At 41.4% G+C, this 18,087-nt stretch overlaps 1 protein-coding gene across 1 annotated transcript; it reads left to right on the top strand.

Moving 5' to 3' along the window:
* The first annotated feature begins 2,151 nt into the window (after nt 1-2,151).
* LOC124031302 (guanine nucleotide-binding protein G(t) subunit alpha-2-like) lies at nt 2,152-17,016 on the top strand. The gene is made up of 9 exons (XM_046342385.1): nt 2,152-2,526; nt 10,265-10,307; nt 10,669-10,810; nt 11,032-11,189; nt 11,326-11,454; nt 13,247-13,376; nt 15,276-15,429; nt 15,633-15,840; nt 16,102-17,016. The coding sequence occupies exons 1-8, from the start codon at nt 2,409-2,411 to the stop codon at nt 15,821-15,823; spliced, it is 1,065 nt and encodes a 354-aa protein (XP_046198341.1). The 5' UTR covers nt 2,152-2,408; the 3' UTR covers nt 15,824-15,840; nt 16,102-17,016.
* The last annotated feature ends 1,071 nt before the right edge of the window (nt 17,017-18,087 follow it).

The raw sequence follows: 18,087 nt of genomic DNA on the forward strand, positions 1-18,087 counted from the left end.
TAAATAGCTGATATTTTCAATTAGGCACATGGAAGCACAGATGGCACTGTGCACAGAAGGCACCCTGTCAACATTCTTATCTGGGAAAAAGTTGATTATTATTAGAAAACTGCTGATTACAGTAAATCTTTGTGCTGATCCATGACACAGTAGTATGAGATGTGTGCAATCTCTGTCTGTTCCCATTGTCTCTCCTCATCTGAGTATAAAAGGTCAGTGGGGTAACCCACTGACTTATGCTTCTTTGTAAGTGGTAGAACTCACAAGGCTTCTATTCTCAACCGATACCTCACCCGTGCCGTGCCAGGAACTGTCACCAAGGGAGTACCAGAAGGCTCAATTCTAGGACCCATGTTATTCTCAATTTACATCAACAACATAGCTCAGGCAGTAGAAAGTGCTCTCATCCATTTATATGCAGATGATAGTCTTATACTCAGCTGGCCCCTCCCCGGATTTTGTGTTGAACATGCTACAACAAAGCTTTCTTAGTGTCCAACAAGCTTTCTCTGCCATTAAACTTGTTCTGAACACCTTTGAAACAAAAGTCATGTGGTTTGGTAAGAATAATGCTCCTCTCCCCACCAGTGTGATTACTACTTCTGAGGGTTTAGAGCTTGAGGTAGTCACCTCATACAAGTACTTGGGAGTATGGCTAGACGGTACACTGTCCTTCTCTCAGCACATATCAAATCTGCAGGCTAAAGTTAAATCTAAACTTGGTTTCCTCTATCGTAATCCCTCCTCTTTCACCCCAGCTGCAAAACTTACCCTGATTCAGATGACCATTCTACCCATGCTAGATTACAGAGATGTAATTTATAGATCGGCAGCTAAGGGTACTCTTCAGTGGCTAGATGTTCTTTACCATTCAGCCATCAGATTTGTCACCAATGCTCCTTATAGGACACATCACTGCACTCTATACTGTGTAAACTGGTCATCTCAGTATACCTGTTGCAAGACCCACTGGTTGATGCGTATTTATAAAACCCTCTTAGGGTTCACTCACCCCTATCTGAGATACCTACAATAGCCCTCATCCTCCACATACAACACCCGTTCTGCCAGTCACATTCTGTTAAAGGTCCTCAAAGTACACATATCCCTGGGTCGCTCCTCTTTTCAGTTCGCTGCAGCTAGCGAAAAAATAAATCACTCAAACTGGACAGTTTTATCTCCATCTCTTCATTCAAAGACATGGACACTCTTACTGACAGTTGTGGCTGCTTCATGTGATGTATTGTTGTCTATACCTTCTTGCCTTTGTGCTGTTGTCTGTGCCCAATAATGTTTGTACCATGTTTTGTGCTACTACCATGTTGTGTTGCTACCGTATTGTTGTCATGTTGTGTTGCTCCCATGCTGTGTTGTCATGTGCTGCTGCCATGCTGTGTTGTTGTCTTAGGTCTCTCTTTATGTAGTGTTGTGGTGTCTCTCTTGTCGTGATGAGTGTTTGCCCTATATTTATATTTTTAATCCCAGCCCCAGTACCCGCAGGAGGCCTTTTGGTAGGCCATCATTGTAAATAAAATGTATTCTAAACTTTCTTGCTTAGTTAAATAAAGGTTTTAAAAAATGTAAATACCTGATGCTTGTTAAACTCTCCATCCTTCACCAGTAAAGACACAAATCCAAGGTCTTATGCTGTAGAAATGCCTTCGTGACAATTAGTGTATTTTCATGGCTCAGGTTTGTAAGCCAATTGTCACTTAAAGTCTGGTAAAATCTAAAAGGTATTTACAAATCCCTACAGCATAAACAGGACCGAGCACATCATATTGTTTTATTTCTGTGGTTCTAAGTTTATTCTAAATGAGAAGAAGAAGAACAAGAACATTATCACACCTGACACATCTCTTTTTGAGCCATACTTGACAGAGGCTGGGGGAGCTAAACTGTGCAAGAGGTAGAGAAAGTCAACTTTGAACACCCAGAGCATTGAGCTATAAAAAACCAGACCTTCTCTATTTCTAATCCACCCATCTCTTTCTAAACCCTATGGCGTTTGCTTTTTTTACCCTTCACTTTTGCCCTCTACTTCATCCTAATTGGATCTAATGGTTCCCATGGGAACGTCAGAAAAAGCCCTGCCCAATCCCAACCTGATTTCAAGATGTCAGGTGTAACGTAGGGGAATAAGGGAGGGCTAACACCAGAGAGAAGACAGCTTCCCTTAGTCCCCAAGTAGTGATTGTCCGACTGCGTGCCAGCATACATCTCCAGAGTCCTCTTCCTCCATCCACCAACCCCTGACTGAGGCCAGGACCCCTTGTTCCCAGCCCCCACCTCTGCCCTCCTTTTTGCCTGTCTCCCAGTGCACCCCTCAGGCGGCGGGAGCGGACGGCCGCATTTCCGTACCACACAGGATCTTGACTTGAAGGAGTGAGAAAGACCCAAAGTTCAAAATGGGAGCTGGAGGAAGTGTCGAAGACAAGGCATTAGCCGCAAAGTCCAAGGAGCTGGAAAAGCAGCTGGCGGAGGATGCAGACAAAGAATCCAAGACAGTCAAGCTTCTGCTGCTTGGTAAGGAGCTGTTGTGCCTGTGGGGCCTCTTCTGAAACTTCAGAAAAGTAGAATGAGACCCTTAACTGGCTTATGGTCTGTCAGGCATAGACCATAGCAGTGTCTGATGCAAACAATCAGGATATCATCATCTTCTTAAAAAAAACTGAAAGAAAGATATTGGTTGAATATTATGCAACTATGTGCCCTGATCTTTGAGAGATTTGAGAGTCAAACCGTTTTTGTTAGGGGGCATTGTATTGGAAATTGCACAGCAATGAAAGGCATAAATAGTTGAATTTTACATCATGTGAAGAAAATAAATTTTGTTTTGCAATGAGCAGTCATGCCAACCTGTATGACCCTAAGCATCAGCCATACCCAACCTCTGTATGAGCTTACGTATTAGATAAGATGGACTTTAGGAGGTTACACTGATGATAACAGTTGGAATTATATGAGACTGAATATTCCCTGGCGAAGTTAGCATAGTTGTTGTGAATTCTTAATCACTTTGATATGGTAACTTTATCGATGGCGCTTGTTGCTCAAGGTCCTTCTGGAACATTCAATGTAGCTAAAAATATAATTTTGATAAATGTAATGACCTTTTACAATTGTTTAACACTTCTAGATTTATGGAAACGTGCCAATGCTGAAATGGTGCATTCAAAAACAGGCGAAACCTATAAAAATGTCTTAAATGATCAGAATTGTGATCAATGGAATGGACTTTTCCCATTGTGTAACACTTCTAGATTTGTGGAAACTTGCCAATGCTGAAATGGTACGTTCAAAAACAGGCTAAACTTATTAGGCCTGTACTCAATCAGAACACTAGCATCGATCCTGATATCTAGCCTCAGTTATATATGACAAGAGCTTAACGGTAATCTGTTATATATTACATTGGTGTTCTGCCTTTGCACATTCAACGTGAATGGGAATTGGCATGTCACTGTAACACGGCCTGGATGTAAACAGATAAGCATGTCACGCTGAAAGTAGCTTACATTAAATCAGATAAGTCCAAGAGTGACTGCTTCTGTTACCTCAAGACTGAAATGAGAAATCATAGGATTTGTGGGGTCAGAGGTGTTAGAAAACACCATAATAAAAGGCAATACCATTTCCCTTGATTGAAACAACAAATTTCTCATAATGACAATCTGTATGAGAGTCGTTACTGTAGTATGGGATCATTCAATGTTTCTCAGCAATCATAAGGTTGATAGCTGAGCATTGTTTTTTAAGTTCCCCTGAAATGGAACGTGTTGATTCATAACTACTAGAAGGGAAATTGTGAGTCTATTTCTATATTAGCTACTTCAATAGATATTAGACTCCGAGAAAAGTCTGCAAAGTCGAAAATCTGGAACACTACCTAGCAGGGAATCAGATTAGTGTTAATGTTTGGCTCTGGGAGGATTTAGAAGAGCCCTATATTGTCTTCGTAGGTTATGAAAACAGGGCTATATGACTGTCTGTAGAAGTGGCAACAGTTCTGAATGTTGACATATCAGCAGCATGCGTCTCCATACAGTATGTAAAACGATGAGCGGTAGATGTGTCATGAGCTCTGGGTATAAATAGCTTTGTGAGGGTTCAGGGGCAGGATTTAGTCAGCCTTTCCCATAGGATCATGGTAACCCAATTATGCTTCCTTTCCTGCTACTTAGACTCCCTGTAATCATTCCCCTAGCACCGGGTTACATCATGGCCTGCAACATGCATCATCAAATGCTAAGTAGTTATCACACATGGCAAAAAGCAAGGGCCAATGACACAAGTTAATTGACAGGGAAAATAACAAGGGACAAATAGAGATGCTGATCAATACAGCAATTATGAAAAGCCAAATACAACAGGTACCAATCCAGTAAAAGTTTGCAGACAATAGGGTCAACATTAGAAGACTGCCAGAGAAACCCAGAAGGGTCAACCATCAGAGTAATCAGGGCCAGCAGCAACAAAAGCTTATTAGGATCAATTGACAGGAACAAATGACTATCTGGGCCATAGATCATCATATTATCAACATTCATTTACATTAATGGAGACACTTTCATTTAAAAAAAGATCAAATGTGCAGATGTAACATCTTGTAAACCATAACCCCTGTCTCACCTGTCTACACCCCTCACTAACAGTAACTGGGAGGAGAGAAATTGTCATGTTTAAGGCATCAAAAATTGCATACTTTCCCCTGCTGGTATGAGGTTTTGGTGGTTAAGATAACCATATTGTAGTCGTTATTGTCCATATTTTAAATGAAATAACCATATTGTAGTCGTTATTGTCCATATTTTAAACTAAACCAATGAGATGCTGTGACAGCTGAAGGAATTGGTCAAATATTGACACATTGCAAAACTGAAGACGTGAAATGACCCACAATCCAGTTGGTAGGATTGCAGCCAAAGAATGAGTTGAGGCTTTGTGGATGAAGAGCAGCAATTAACAGCCATTAATCCTTGTGTCTCCTGCTGCTCCTACAGAACACAACATAGACGCAGCAAAGCCAATTCTCTGGCAGAGTAACAATTAGGCTACTAAAGACCAAGTTGTTCTGTATTCTGAATGAAATGTAGGTACATCATCCCTATCAATATTTTCATAGTCAACAAAATGCTGTCAGAGCTTAGTGTATGATATTTACAGTACCTTCAGAAATGATTCACCCCTAACCCGGACGACACTGGGCCAATTGTGCGTCCCCCTATGGGACTCCTGATCACGGCCGGTTGTGATACAGCCCGGGATCAAACCAGGGTCTGTAGTGATGCCTTTAGCTATGTGATGCAGTGCCTACACCACTGCGCCACTCAGGAGCCTGAAAGTTTTGAGTCAATAAGTATTCAACCCCTTTGTTATGGCAAGCCTAAATAAGTTCAGGATAAAAAAAATGTGCTTAATAGTGTTTAACATTACTTTTTAATGACTACCTCATCTCTGTACCCCACACACACAATGATCTGTAATATCCCTCAGTAGAGCATTGAATTTCAAACACAGATTCAACCACAAAGACCAAGGAAGTTTACCAATGCCTTACAAAGAAGAGCACCTATTGGTAGATAAAAAAGAAAAAAGAAAGCAGGCATTGAATGTTCCTGAGTGGACTACTTACAGTTTTCAATTAAATTGGCTTGAAAATCGATGGAAAGACTTAAAAATGGCTGTCTAGCAATGATCAATAGGCTGTCATTGTAGGCCGTCATTGTAAATAAAAATGTGTTCTTAATTGACTTGCCTGGTTAAATAAAGGTGAAAGGAAATAAATAAAATCAACAACCAACATGATCGAGTTTGAAGAATTAAACAAATAATAATGTTCAAATATTGTACAATCCAAGTGTCCAAAACCTTTAGAGACTTACCCAGGAAGACTCACAGCTGTAATCGCTGCCAAAGGAGTTTCCAACGTATTGACTCAGGGGTGTGAATACGTATTTAAATGAGATACAAAACAAAAGTATATGGACACCCATTCAAATTAGTGGATTTGGCTATTTCAGCCACACCCGTTGCTGACAGGTGTATAAAATCGAGCACAAAGCCATGCAATCTCCATAGACAAACATTGGCAGTAGAATGGTCCGTACTGAAGAGCTCAGTGACTTTCAACGTGGTACCATCATAGGATGCCACCTTTCCAATAAGTGAGTTCGTCAAATTTCGGCCCTGCTAGAGCTGCCCTGGTCAACTGTAAGTGCTGTTATTGTGAAGTGAAAACGTCTAGGAACAACAACGGTTCAGCCACAAAGTGGTAGGCCACACAAGCTCACAGAACAAGAACGCCAAATGCTGAAGTGCTTAACACATAAACATCGTCTGTCCTTGATTGCAACACTGACTACCGAGTTCCAATCATCCTCTTGAAGCAATCCTCTTTTCAGCACAATAACTGTTCGTCAGTAGCTTCATGAAATGGGTTTCCATGGCTAACAGCCGCACGCACACGAGCCTAAGATCACCATGTGCAATGCCAAGCCTCGGCTGGAGTGGTGTAAAGCTCGCCGCCATTGGACTCTGGAGCAGTGGAAACGCGTTCTCTGGAGGGATGAATCACGCGTCACCACCTGGCAATCCGACGGAGAAATATGGGTTTGGTGGATGCCAGAAGAACGCTAACTGCCCGAAAGCATAGTGCCAACTGTAAAGTTTGGTGGAGAAGCAATAATGGTCTGGGGCTGTTTTTCATGGTTCTGACTAGACTCCTTAGTTCCAATGAAGAGAAATCTTAACGATACAGCATACAATGACATTCTAGACGATACTCTGCTTCCAACTTTGTGGCAACAGTTTCGGGAAGGCCATTTCCTGTTTCAGCATTACAATGCCCCCATGCACAAAGCGAGGTCCATACAGAAATGGTTTGTCGAGATCGGTGTGAAAGAACTTGACTGGCCTGCGCAGGGCCCTGACCTCAATCCCATCGGACACCTTTGGGATGAATTTGAACACCGACTGCGAGCCAGGCCTCATCGCCCAACATCAGTGCCCGACCTCACTAATGCTTTTGTTGCTGAATGGAAGTAAGTCCCCACAGCAATGGACGAACATCTAATGGAAAGCCTCCCCAGGAGTGGAGGTTGTTATAGCAGCAAAGGGGGGACCATCCCATAATAATGACGATGATTTTGGAATGAGATTTTTGACGAGCAGGTGTCCATATACAGTTGAAGTCGGAAGTTTACATACACCTTAGTCAAAAACATTTAAACTCAGTTTCACAATTCCTGACATGTAATCCTGGTTTTAAAAAAATCCCTGTCTTAGGTCAGTTAGGATCACCACTTTATTTTAAGAATGTAAAATGTCAGAAGAATAGTAGAGAGAATTATTTATTTAAGTTTTTATTTCTTTCATCACATTCCCAGTGGGTCAAAAGTTTAAATGCATTCAATTAGTATTTGGTAGCATTGCCTTTAAATTGTTTAACTTGGATCAAATGTTTCAGGTAGCCTTCGACAAGCTTCTCACATTAAGTTGGGTGAATTTTGACTCATTCCTCCTGTCAGAGCTGGTGTAACTGAGTCAGGTTTGTAGGCCTCCTTGCTCGCACACACTTTTTCAGTTCTGCCCAAAAATGTTCTATAGGATTGAGGTCAGGGCTTTGTGATGGCCACTCCAATACCTTGCCTTTGTTGTCCTTAATCCATTTTGCCACAACTCTGGAAGTATGCTTGGGGTCATTGTCCATTTGGAAGACCCATTTGCGACCAAACTTTAACTTCCTGACTGATGTCTTGAGATGTTGCTTCAATATATCCACCTAATTTTCCTACCTCATGATGCCATCTATTTTGTGAAGTGCACCAGTCCCTGCTATAGCAAAGCACCCCCACAACATGATGCTCCCACCCCCATGCTTCACGGTTGGGATGACGTTCTTTGGCTTCCAAGCCTCACCCTTTTCCTTCCAAACATATCGGTGGTCATTATGGCCAAACAGTTGTATTTTTATTTCATCAGACCAGAGGACATTTCTTCAAAAGGTATGATCTTTGTCCCGATTTGCAGTTGCAAACCGTAGTCTGGCTTTTTTATGGCGGTTTTGAAGCTGTGGCTTCTTCCTTGCTGAGCGGCCATTCAGGTTATGTCGATTATAGGTCTCTTTTTACTGTGGAAATAGATACTTTTGTACCAGTTTCCTCCAGCATATTCACAAGGTCCTTTGCTGTTGTTCTGGGATTGATTTGGACTTTTCCCACCAAAGTACGTTAATCTCTAGGAGATAGAACGTGTCTCCTTCCTGAGCGGTATGCCGTCTGCGTGGTCCCATGGTGTTTATACTTGCATACTATTGTTTGTACAGATGAACGTGGAACCTTCAGGCGTTTGGAAATTGCTCCCAAGGATGAACCAGACTTGTGGAGGTCAACAATTTATTCTTTATTCTTTTGATTTCCCATGATGTCAAGCAAAGAGGCACTGAGTTTGAAGGTAGGCCTTGAAATACATCCACAGCTACATCTCCAATTGACTCAAATGATGTCAATTAGCCTATCAGAAGTTTCTAAAGCCATGCTTTTACACCTGCATTGCTTGCTGTTTGGGGTTTTAGGCTGGGTTTCTGTACAGCACTTTGAGATCAGCTGATGTAAGAAGGGCTATATAAATACATATATATACAGATATAATTTTCTGGAATTTTCCAAGCTGTTTAAAGGCATGGTCAACTTAGTGTATGTAAACTTCTGTCCCACTGGAATTGTGATACAGTGAATTATAAGTGAAATATCTGTCTGTAAACAATTGTTGGAAAAATGACTTGTGTCATGCACAAAGTAGATGTCCTAACCGACTTGACAAAACTATAGTTTGTTGACATAAATTTGTGGAGTGGTTGAAAAATGAGTTTTAATGACTCCAACCTAAGTGTATGTAAACTTCCGACTTCAACTGTAAGTGTATTTCTCTATTTAATTTTCTATAAATTAGCCAACATTTCTAACAACATATATTCACTTTGTTATTATGGGGTATTGTGTGTAGATGGGTGAGAAAAATCATCAATTTAATTTAATTCAGGCTGTAACACAACAACATGTGGAATAAGTCACTTTCTGAAGGCTCTGTATCTGGGGTACAAGAACAGTAACTACTCACCTCTTGCTTTAAAAAGTAAAAAAGCAATTGAACTTTGCAGAATGCAATGCTCCACAACCAATGCCGTCTTCTGGTTGCATCAGGTATCAATGTACTGGTGCACATTTACCTTAAGAGATAACAACCTACTTGTGGAGAGCATGAAGAAATAGGCCTACATTTGGAGGAATGGCTTTATTCAGGAATATCAGGCCTGCCTTCAGGAAAATAAACCTATGCATGGAGATATTGATGGTGAAATAGGTTTATATGGAGACAGCCCAGTCACCCCAGCCTATCTAGGTAGCCCTCTCGCCTACCTTCATGGATAAGAACCAACGGAGAGAAGGACACACTATCCCAGGAACTTTTTAGAGTGACACAAACTCACGATTCCTCATGGACTGACGTCTTCCTAGTGACGTCTTTACATATCGGCCGATATGAATTCTCAAATCCCATCCATTTAAGCCCTTAGCTAATAAGGACACTGGCCTCTGCTAAACCATTGGGACAGATGTCCATCACATTAGCCATAAACCCTTTCATATGCTCATTTCCAAATAGTCAGGAAGCCTAGATGACCCCGTTGAGGTGGCGTGTGGGATAACAAATCCGCTGGTGGCGACAGTCTTGTTTGATATAAGCCCAGAGGGAAATGAGCTTACTGGTATTATGACATACAACTTCACTGCTTAGCCCAGTCTGCCCTATGGCCCAGTACTTGTTTATTAATTTCTGATTGCTCTGTTACCCCCCCACCCGCTAAGTATGTTGTTACAATGGGATGTATCCCATAAGATGTGTCTATAGCCAAACTCATGGTACAAATGCAACAACAACATGCAGAAACAAAGCTAAACACAAAACAACAGGTCATAATATAACAGCTGTGGAATAACTACAACTGTAACCTCTGCAACACCACTGAATGCTTGTCATGTTGTGTGTCTCAGAGGGCTGGATCTGTACCAGTGGAGGGGATGGGCAACTGCTGAGCTTCCTCTTTCACTATGTGCTGTCATTATACATCTCTTTGCATAGGTCATGTTTTGGCCCTCAGGTTCCCTTTAACCAACTACAGGGTGAATGAGGATGATGTGTTTGTACATGGGAAAGCCATTGTAACATACAGGTGTATCTACTTCTTCTTTTGTTTTACCAGGTGCTGGTGAGTCTGGGAAGAGCACAATTGTCAAGCAGATGAAGTGAGTATAACAAAACAAACACCTTTGACAATGCATGTTATTCCTCCTCCCTCCTAATGTACATGCAACCAAACCTTGTCCATATACTTTACCATCACTCTAAAAGGTGTGAATTGGGTGTTCAATAAGTTTATGGCTCATAATCATATGGGAAAACAAAATGGACCATGATAGAATAAATTGTGGCAGCTACAATTGACATATACCCTGATGACTACTGAACAAAACACTAAAACACTTGCTGCAGAATGACTAGTACTAGTTCTTCTGGCCAATAATGGTTGTTGGTAGCATTGTATGTCAGTTGCATTTTAAACTGTAATTACAATTCTAACTGTTTTCTTCCTCTTGTGTTGGGTAGAATTCTCCATCAAGGTGGTTATACCAAAGAAGAACAATTGGAGTTCAGGGCGATCATCTATGGTAACATCTTGCAGTCTGCTCTGGCCATTATCAGAGGCATGGAGATGCTGACAATTGACTTTGGATCACCAAAGGGATCTGTGAGTCCCACCCTGCATCTCTAACCCTTCTGGTCCACCAAATAGGCCCTCAATGACACACACGGATAGACATTGAGACACCAGCAGAAGTTTCAGTAATTGCACATGTTATTCAAATAGAAATAACAACACTACATTGTTAGCTTAGCTAATTACCGTACAATGGAATTAAATTTTCATTTTAGTAGCAGTAAATCTCACCAGTTGACTTCATGGTGCAGGAAGACGGGCAGAAGCTGTCCAACCTGTCAGACTCCATTGAAGAGGGCTCAATGCCCCCTGAGCTGGCTGATGTCATCAAGAGGCTCTGGAGTGACAGTGGTGTCCAGGCCTCCTTCGAGAGAGCAGCTGAGTACCAGCTCAACGACTCAGCTGGCTAGTGAGTGTCACAGCAACTGTTATAGTTTGTTATGATATCATTCTCATGACAGTTCAGGTCATATCTTTGTTGGTGAGCATGATTATGTTCTATATGGGGGTGTGAATGTATGCTAAACTGAAATCTCACTCAACAGCTATCTTGGAGAATTGGACAGAATCACAAAGTCTGATTACCTGCCCAATGAGCAAGATGTGCTGCGTTCTCGAGTCAAGACCACCGGTATCATCGAGGAGCAGTTCTCCTGCAAAGAGCTGCACTTCAGGTGAGGGAATATTAGCCAAACAAGGGAGAACACAAAGGGCCTAAAGTGGTCTTCCATACATCCTTGCATGTTCATTCCATTTCCTTTGGGGTGTGATTTTGCACAATCGTTGATTATCTCTTTACAGTCATATACAGTGCCTTGCGAAAGTATTCGGCCCCCTTGAACTTTCGACCTTTTGCCACATTTCAGGCTTCAAACATAAAGATATAAAACTGTATTTTTTTGTGAAGAATCAACAACAAGTGGGACACAATCATGAAGTGGAACGACATTTTTTTTTTTTTTTAAACAAATCAAAAACTGAAAAATTGGGCGTGCAAAATTATTCAGCCCCTTTACTTTCAGTGCAGCAAACTCTCTCCAGAAGTTCAGTGAGGATCTCTGAATGATCCAATGTTGACCTAAATGACCAATGATGATAAATACAATCGACCTGTGTGTAATCAAGTCTCCGTATAAATGCACCTGCACTGTGATAGTCTCAGAGGTCCGTTAAAAGCGCAGAGAGCATCATGAAGAACAAGGAACACACCAGGCAGGTCCGAGATACTGTTGTGAAGAAGTTTAAAGCCGGATTTGGATACAAAAAGATTTCCCAAGCTTTAAACATCCCAAGGAGCACTGTGCAAGCTATAATATTGAAATGGAAGGAGTATCAGACCACTGCAAATCTACCAAGACCTGGCCGTCCCTCTAAACTTTCAGCTCATACAAGGAGAAGACTGATCAGAGATGCAGCCAAGAGGCCCATGATCACTCTGTATGAACTGCAGAGATCTACAGCTGAGGTGGGAGACTCTGTCCATAGGACAACAATCAGTCGTATATTGCACAAATCTGGCCTTTATGGAAGAGTGGCAAGAAGAAAGCCATTTCTTAAAGATATCCATAAAAAGTGTTGTTTAAAGTTTGCCACAAGCCACCTGGGAGACACACCAAACATGTGGAAGAAGGTGCTCTGGTCAGATGAAACCAAAATTGAACTTTTTGGCAACAATGCAAAACGTTATGTTTGGCGTAAAAGCAACACAGCTCATCACCCTGAACACACCATCCCCACTGTCAAACATGGTGGTGGCAGCATCATGGTTTGGGCCTGGTTTTCTTCAGCAGGGACAGGGAAGATGGTTAAAATTGATGGGAAGATGGATGGAGCCAAATACAGGACCATTCTGGAAGAAAACCTGATGGAGTCTGCAAAAGACCTGAGACTGGGACGGAGATTTGTCTTCCAACAAGACAATGATCCAAAACATAAAGCAAAATCTACAATGGAATGGTTCAAAAATAAACATATCCAGGTGTTAGAATGGCCAAGTAAAAGTCCAGACCTGAATCCAATCGAGAATCTGTGGAAAGAACTGAAAACTGCTGTTCACAAATGCTCTCCATTCAACCTCACTGAGCTCGAGCTGTTTTGCAAGGAGGAATGGGAAAAAATGTCAGTCTCTCGATGTGCAAAACTGATAGAGACATACCCCAAGCGACTTACAGCTGTAATCGCAGCAAAAGGTGGCGCTACAAAGTATTAACTTATGGGGGCTGTATAATTTTGCACGCCCAATGTTTCAGTTTTTGATTTGTTAAAAAGGTTTGAAATATCCAATAAATGTCGTTCCACTTCATGATTGTGTCCCACTTGTTGTTGATTCTTCACAAAAAAATACAGTTTTATATCTTTATGTTTGAAGCCTGAAATGTGGCAAAAGGTCGCAAAGTTCAAGGGGGCAGAATACTTTCGCAAGGCACTGTATAACATCTCCCTTTTTTAACCCATCCCCCCTGACAGGATGTTCGATGTGGGCGGCCAGCGGTCGGAGAGAAAGAAGTGGATCCATTGTTTTGAGGGTGTAACCTGCATCATCTTCTGCGGAGCCCTCAGTGCTTATGACATGGTGCTTGTAGAGGACGATGAAGTGGTGGGTTTGGCTTTACAGTTGACCTCTGATAGTTCAACTAGTTTGTCACAGTTGTGATTTTCCATATCGAGACAGACCGCCTCTATGTGGCCCTTTTAGTCCAAATGTTGTACTTTTGTACTGTTTACTTGTATTTCTCTCTTTTTGTACTGTGATCCATTTGGTAAGATTGAAAGAGCATCAGATGTTCTGATTCTAACTGAAGGGTATTTTCTCCAGTCTGACATCAAGTAAACAATGGATTATTCAGTCACAAGTTTATTAACCCTACCAGGCCATCACATGTTAAACTCCCCAAGGACATAGCTCAGATGACTATACAATATGATTTCTCAATCGCCTCACTGTCCTGTTCCTAATAACATCACCCCAGTTCAAGCACAGAAGACATGTAGAGTTGTGTTTGTGTGCTTGCCAAAGGACCAAAATAGGAAATTAGATAATCTCTTTGGTTTGAGCAGGTGTGTAAAACTAATTCCATTGAGGGCGAATGTCTGCAGGTTTTTGTTTTGTCCTTTCAATTAAGACCTAGACAACCAGGTGAGGGGAGTTCCTGTCTAATTAGTGACCTTAATTAATCATCCAAGAACGAAAACCCGTAGACACTCGGCCTTCTGTGGAATGAGTTTGGCACATGTGGTTAAGAGTATACATGAAACAAAAATACAAACGCTTGTAAAGTGTTGGTCTCATGTTTCATGAGCTGAAATAAAAGATCCCAGAAATGTTCCATACGCACAAAAAGCTTATTTCAATGTTTTTGCACAAATTTGTTTACACCCGTTAGTAAACGTTTCTCCTTTGCCAAGATAATCAATCCACCTAACAGGTGTGGCATATCAAGCACCTGATTTAACAGCATGCTCATTACACAGGTGCACCTTGTGCTGAGGACAATAAAAAGCCACTCAAATGTGCAGTTTTGTCACACAACACAATGCCACAGATGTCTCAAGTTTAAGTTTTGAGGAAGTGTGCAATTTGCATTCTGACTGGAGGAATTTCAGTCAGAGCTGTTGAATGTTCAATGTCTTTTCATTGAATTGGCAGTACGTCTAACCGGCCTCACAGCCGCAGACCACGTGTGTGACGTCGTGTGGGCAAGCGGTTTGCTGAGGTCAAGGTTGTGAACAGAGTGCCCCATGCTTGCGGTGGGGTTATGGTATGGGAAGGCATAAGCTACGGACAACGAGCACAATTGCCTTTTATCAATGGCAATTTAAATGTAGAGATACCATGGCTAGATCCTGAGGCCCATTGTCATTCATGCCATTCATCTGCCGCCACCACCACCTCGTATTTCAGCAAGATAATGCACGGCCCCATGTCACGAGGATCTGTACAAAATTCCTGGAAGCTGAAAATGTCCCAATTCTTCTGTGGCCTGCATACTCACCAGACACGTCACCCATTGAGCATGTTTGGAATGTTCTGGATCGACGTGTACGACAGAGTGTTCCAGTTCCCACCAATATCCAGCAACTTCGCACAGCCATTGAAGAGGAGTGGGACGACATTCAACAGACCACAATCAACAACCTGATCAACTCTATGCGAAGGAGATGTGTCGCGCTGCATGAGGCAAATGGTAGTCACACCAGTTACTGACTGGTTCTCTGATCCACGCCGCTACCTTTTTTTAAGGTATCTGTGACCAACAGATGCATATCTGTATTCCCAGTCATGTGAAATCCATAGATTAGGGCCTAGTGCATTTATTTCAATTGAATGATTTCCTTATGAATTGTAACTTAGTAAAATCTTTGAAATTGTTGCATGTTGCGTTTATATTTTTGTTCAGTATAGTTCGCATACTCATCTAGCCTGAGTGAGGATTGATGATAGAAACTGTGAGATTGTTGCCACTTAACCTAACCCTCTTTTTCCTTTTCTCCACAGAACCGTATGCATGAGTCTCTTCACCTGTTCAACAGTATCTGCAACCACAGGTTCTTCGCCACCACCTCCATCGTACTCTTCCTCAACAAGAAGGATCTTTTCGAGGAGAAGATCAAGAAGGTGCACCTAAGCATCTGCTTCCCCGACTACGATGGTAAGAGTAACCACAAGTAAAAACAGCATAGTAAAACCGCATGATTTCCCAAGGACAGGAATGATGGAAATGTTTTATATTCTACTGCAATATGATGCAGTGGCAAGATACTAGCCAACAGAATAGATACTGTCAACTTCATCACCTACAATTGAAAACAACTGAGAACCACTTCATGAGCTGCCTGCTTACTCTGCCACTAGGCCCCAACACGTATGATGATGCCAGCGACTACATCAAGAAGCAGTTTGAGGAGCTGAACATGAAGAAGGGTGTCAAAGAAATCTACTCTCACTTGACCTGCGCCACGGACACAAAGAATGTTGAGATTGTGTTTGGAGCCGTGACAGACATCATTATCAAAGAGAACCTAAAATCTTGCGGTCTGTTCTAAGCAGAAACACAAAAAAGGTGCAGTAGTTATCTCTTGTCTGTTCTTGTAACCCAAATTGACACCTAGGCTGTACACATTGACACTTCTAGTAGATTTGGAGGGCTCAGATAAGACTTGCCTCAGACAGACAAGGTGACATTTTCACCATGTTGGATACACCCATCCAATTCTTTCAGATTTAAAGTGTTTCAAGGGTAGGTGTTCTTTTATGGGTAGGTGTTCATCTTATGATTATATGTGGTTATTTTTTCACCTAAATGTTTTTTTTTCCCTCACAGATTTGATTTCCCCCCTCATCCCTTCACTTGGATTCATGTTGAAGTTGAGCAGTAGGAACAGAACGCACAACAGAAGGCTTTGTAATGGCATAAGACTCTTCAGACCCTTCAATTCTAGACTATCCCACCCCTTCCTTCCTAACTCCTGACACCCTAAATGATGAGTATAATGAATGCAAACACTAGGGAACAGCACCCAATGTCCTCCAAAGGGAGTTAACACACATCATATCCAACAAATCGAAACAAAGATGGCAACATGTCCCTCCTGGAGACAATGTGGATGATGATGTCCTTCAGATGGAAATGAGGATAAGAAGTCAGAAGAACAGCAGAATTAACACTTGTTTGATATAGGTACTTTGTTATTCTGAATTATTTCTGGTTCTTTATGATGGGTTTGTGTTGAGGAAAGTTTCCAAAGCTGCTCAGGACTCCTATTGATAAACTTATGAAAGAATATGTTTTGAGGTGATCCATCTTACTCAACATGGTCAGAGTGAAGTCCTTTCCAGTAACATTGCTCTTGTCCCATGATTTATAATGTTTTTATCTAGTTCTAAGTATCTCAAATTAGAACTCTGTTTGGATATGCCTACTGTTTTACACCAGATGTAACACAGTAAAAAAAAAACGTATTTAGCTAATTCCGATCAGTGAGTTCAAATAGCCAGGTCTAAACTGGAATTTAAGAAAAAGTACCCTCAACAAGTTAGCAAAGTATTTTGTAAATACAATAGTAGATTAGTGGGCCTTATATATCAATATTAAAATATGTATCGAAATGTTCAACATCAGTGACATGTCTAGTGATGTACATGTATATTTCATTTTGACTATTGACAATTGAACCTGTAACTCTGACCGGTCTTGCGAAAGATAAGACATTCAAAATAAAGATCGACATAGAAACTGCCAATTCTGCATGTCATCATTCTTTGTATTTTTTTTATCAAGATATGTGATGTGGCATTTAGGCTTTAATTAATATGTTGTATGAAATAACCCCCATTGTGGTTGGAATCGTGTTGTGCTGTCAACCACTGACTCAGAGATACACAATGCCAACAAACACATTTATATGACACTATACAGTGCATTCGGAAAGATTCAAACCCCTTGACTTTTTGCGTATTTTGTTACTTTACAGCCTTATTCTAAGATCTATTTTTTAATTCCGCATCAATCTACACACAATATCCCATAATAACAAAGTGAAAACAGACTTTTTATGTACTTTTATGTACTTTTTTAGTAAATTTAGATTGTTGTACATCTGTAAAAAGAATATATTAAAAAACCAGAAATACTTTATTTACATAAGTATTCAGACCCATTGATCATCCCTGAGGCACAGATCTTGGGAAGGATATCAACAAATTTCTGCAGCATTGAAAGTTCCCAGGAACACAGTCGCCTCCATAATTCTTAAACAGAAGAAGTTTGGAACCACCAAGACTCTTTATAGAGCTGGCCGCCTGGCCAAACTGAGTAATCGGAGGAGAAAGGCCTTGGTCAGGGATGTGACCAAGTACCCGATGGTCACTTATTGTCAGAGCTCTAGAGGTTCTCTGTGGATATGGGATAACCTTCCAGAAGGACAACCATCTCTGCAGCACTCCACCAATCAAGTCTTTATGGTAGTGGCCAGGCGGAAGCCACTCAGTAAAAGGCACATGACAGCCCGCTTGGAGTTTGCCAAAAGGCACATAAAGACTCTCAGGCCATGAGAAACAAGATTCTCTGGTCGGATGAAACCAAGATTGAACTCTTTGGCCTGAATGCCAAGCATCACATCTCAAGGAAATATGACCCCCTCCCTATGGTGATGCATGGTGGGATGTGTTCAGCGGCAGGGACTGGGAGACTAGTCAGGATCGAGGGAAAGATTTGGTATTGGAATTTTAGTAGGATCCCTATTAGCTGTTGCAAAAGCAGCAGCTACTCTTCCTGGGGTCCACACAAAACATGCAACATAATACAGAA

Source organism: Oncorhynchus gorbuscha, linkage group LG03, assembly GCF_021184085.1.
Source record: "Oncorhynchus gorbuscha isolate QuinsamMale2020 ecotype Even-year linkage group LG03, OgorEven_v1.0, whole genome shotgun sequence".
In the NCBI taxonomy this organism is placed as follows: Eukaryota; Metazoa; Chordata; class Actinopteri; order Salmoniformes; family Salmonidae; genus Oncorhynchus; species Oncorhynchus gorbuscha.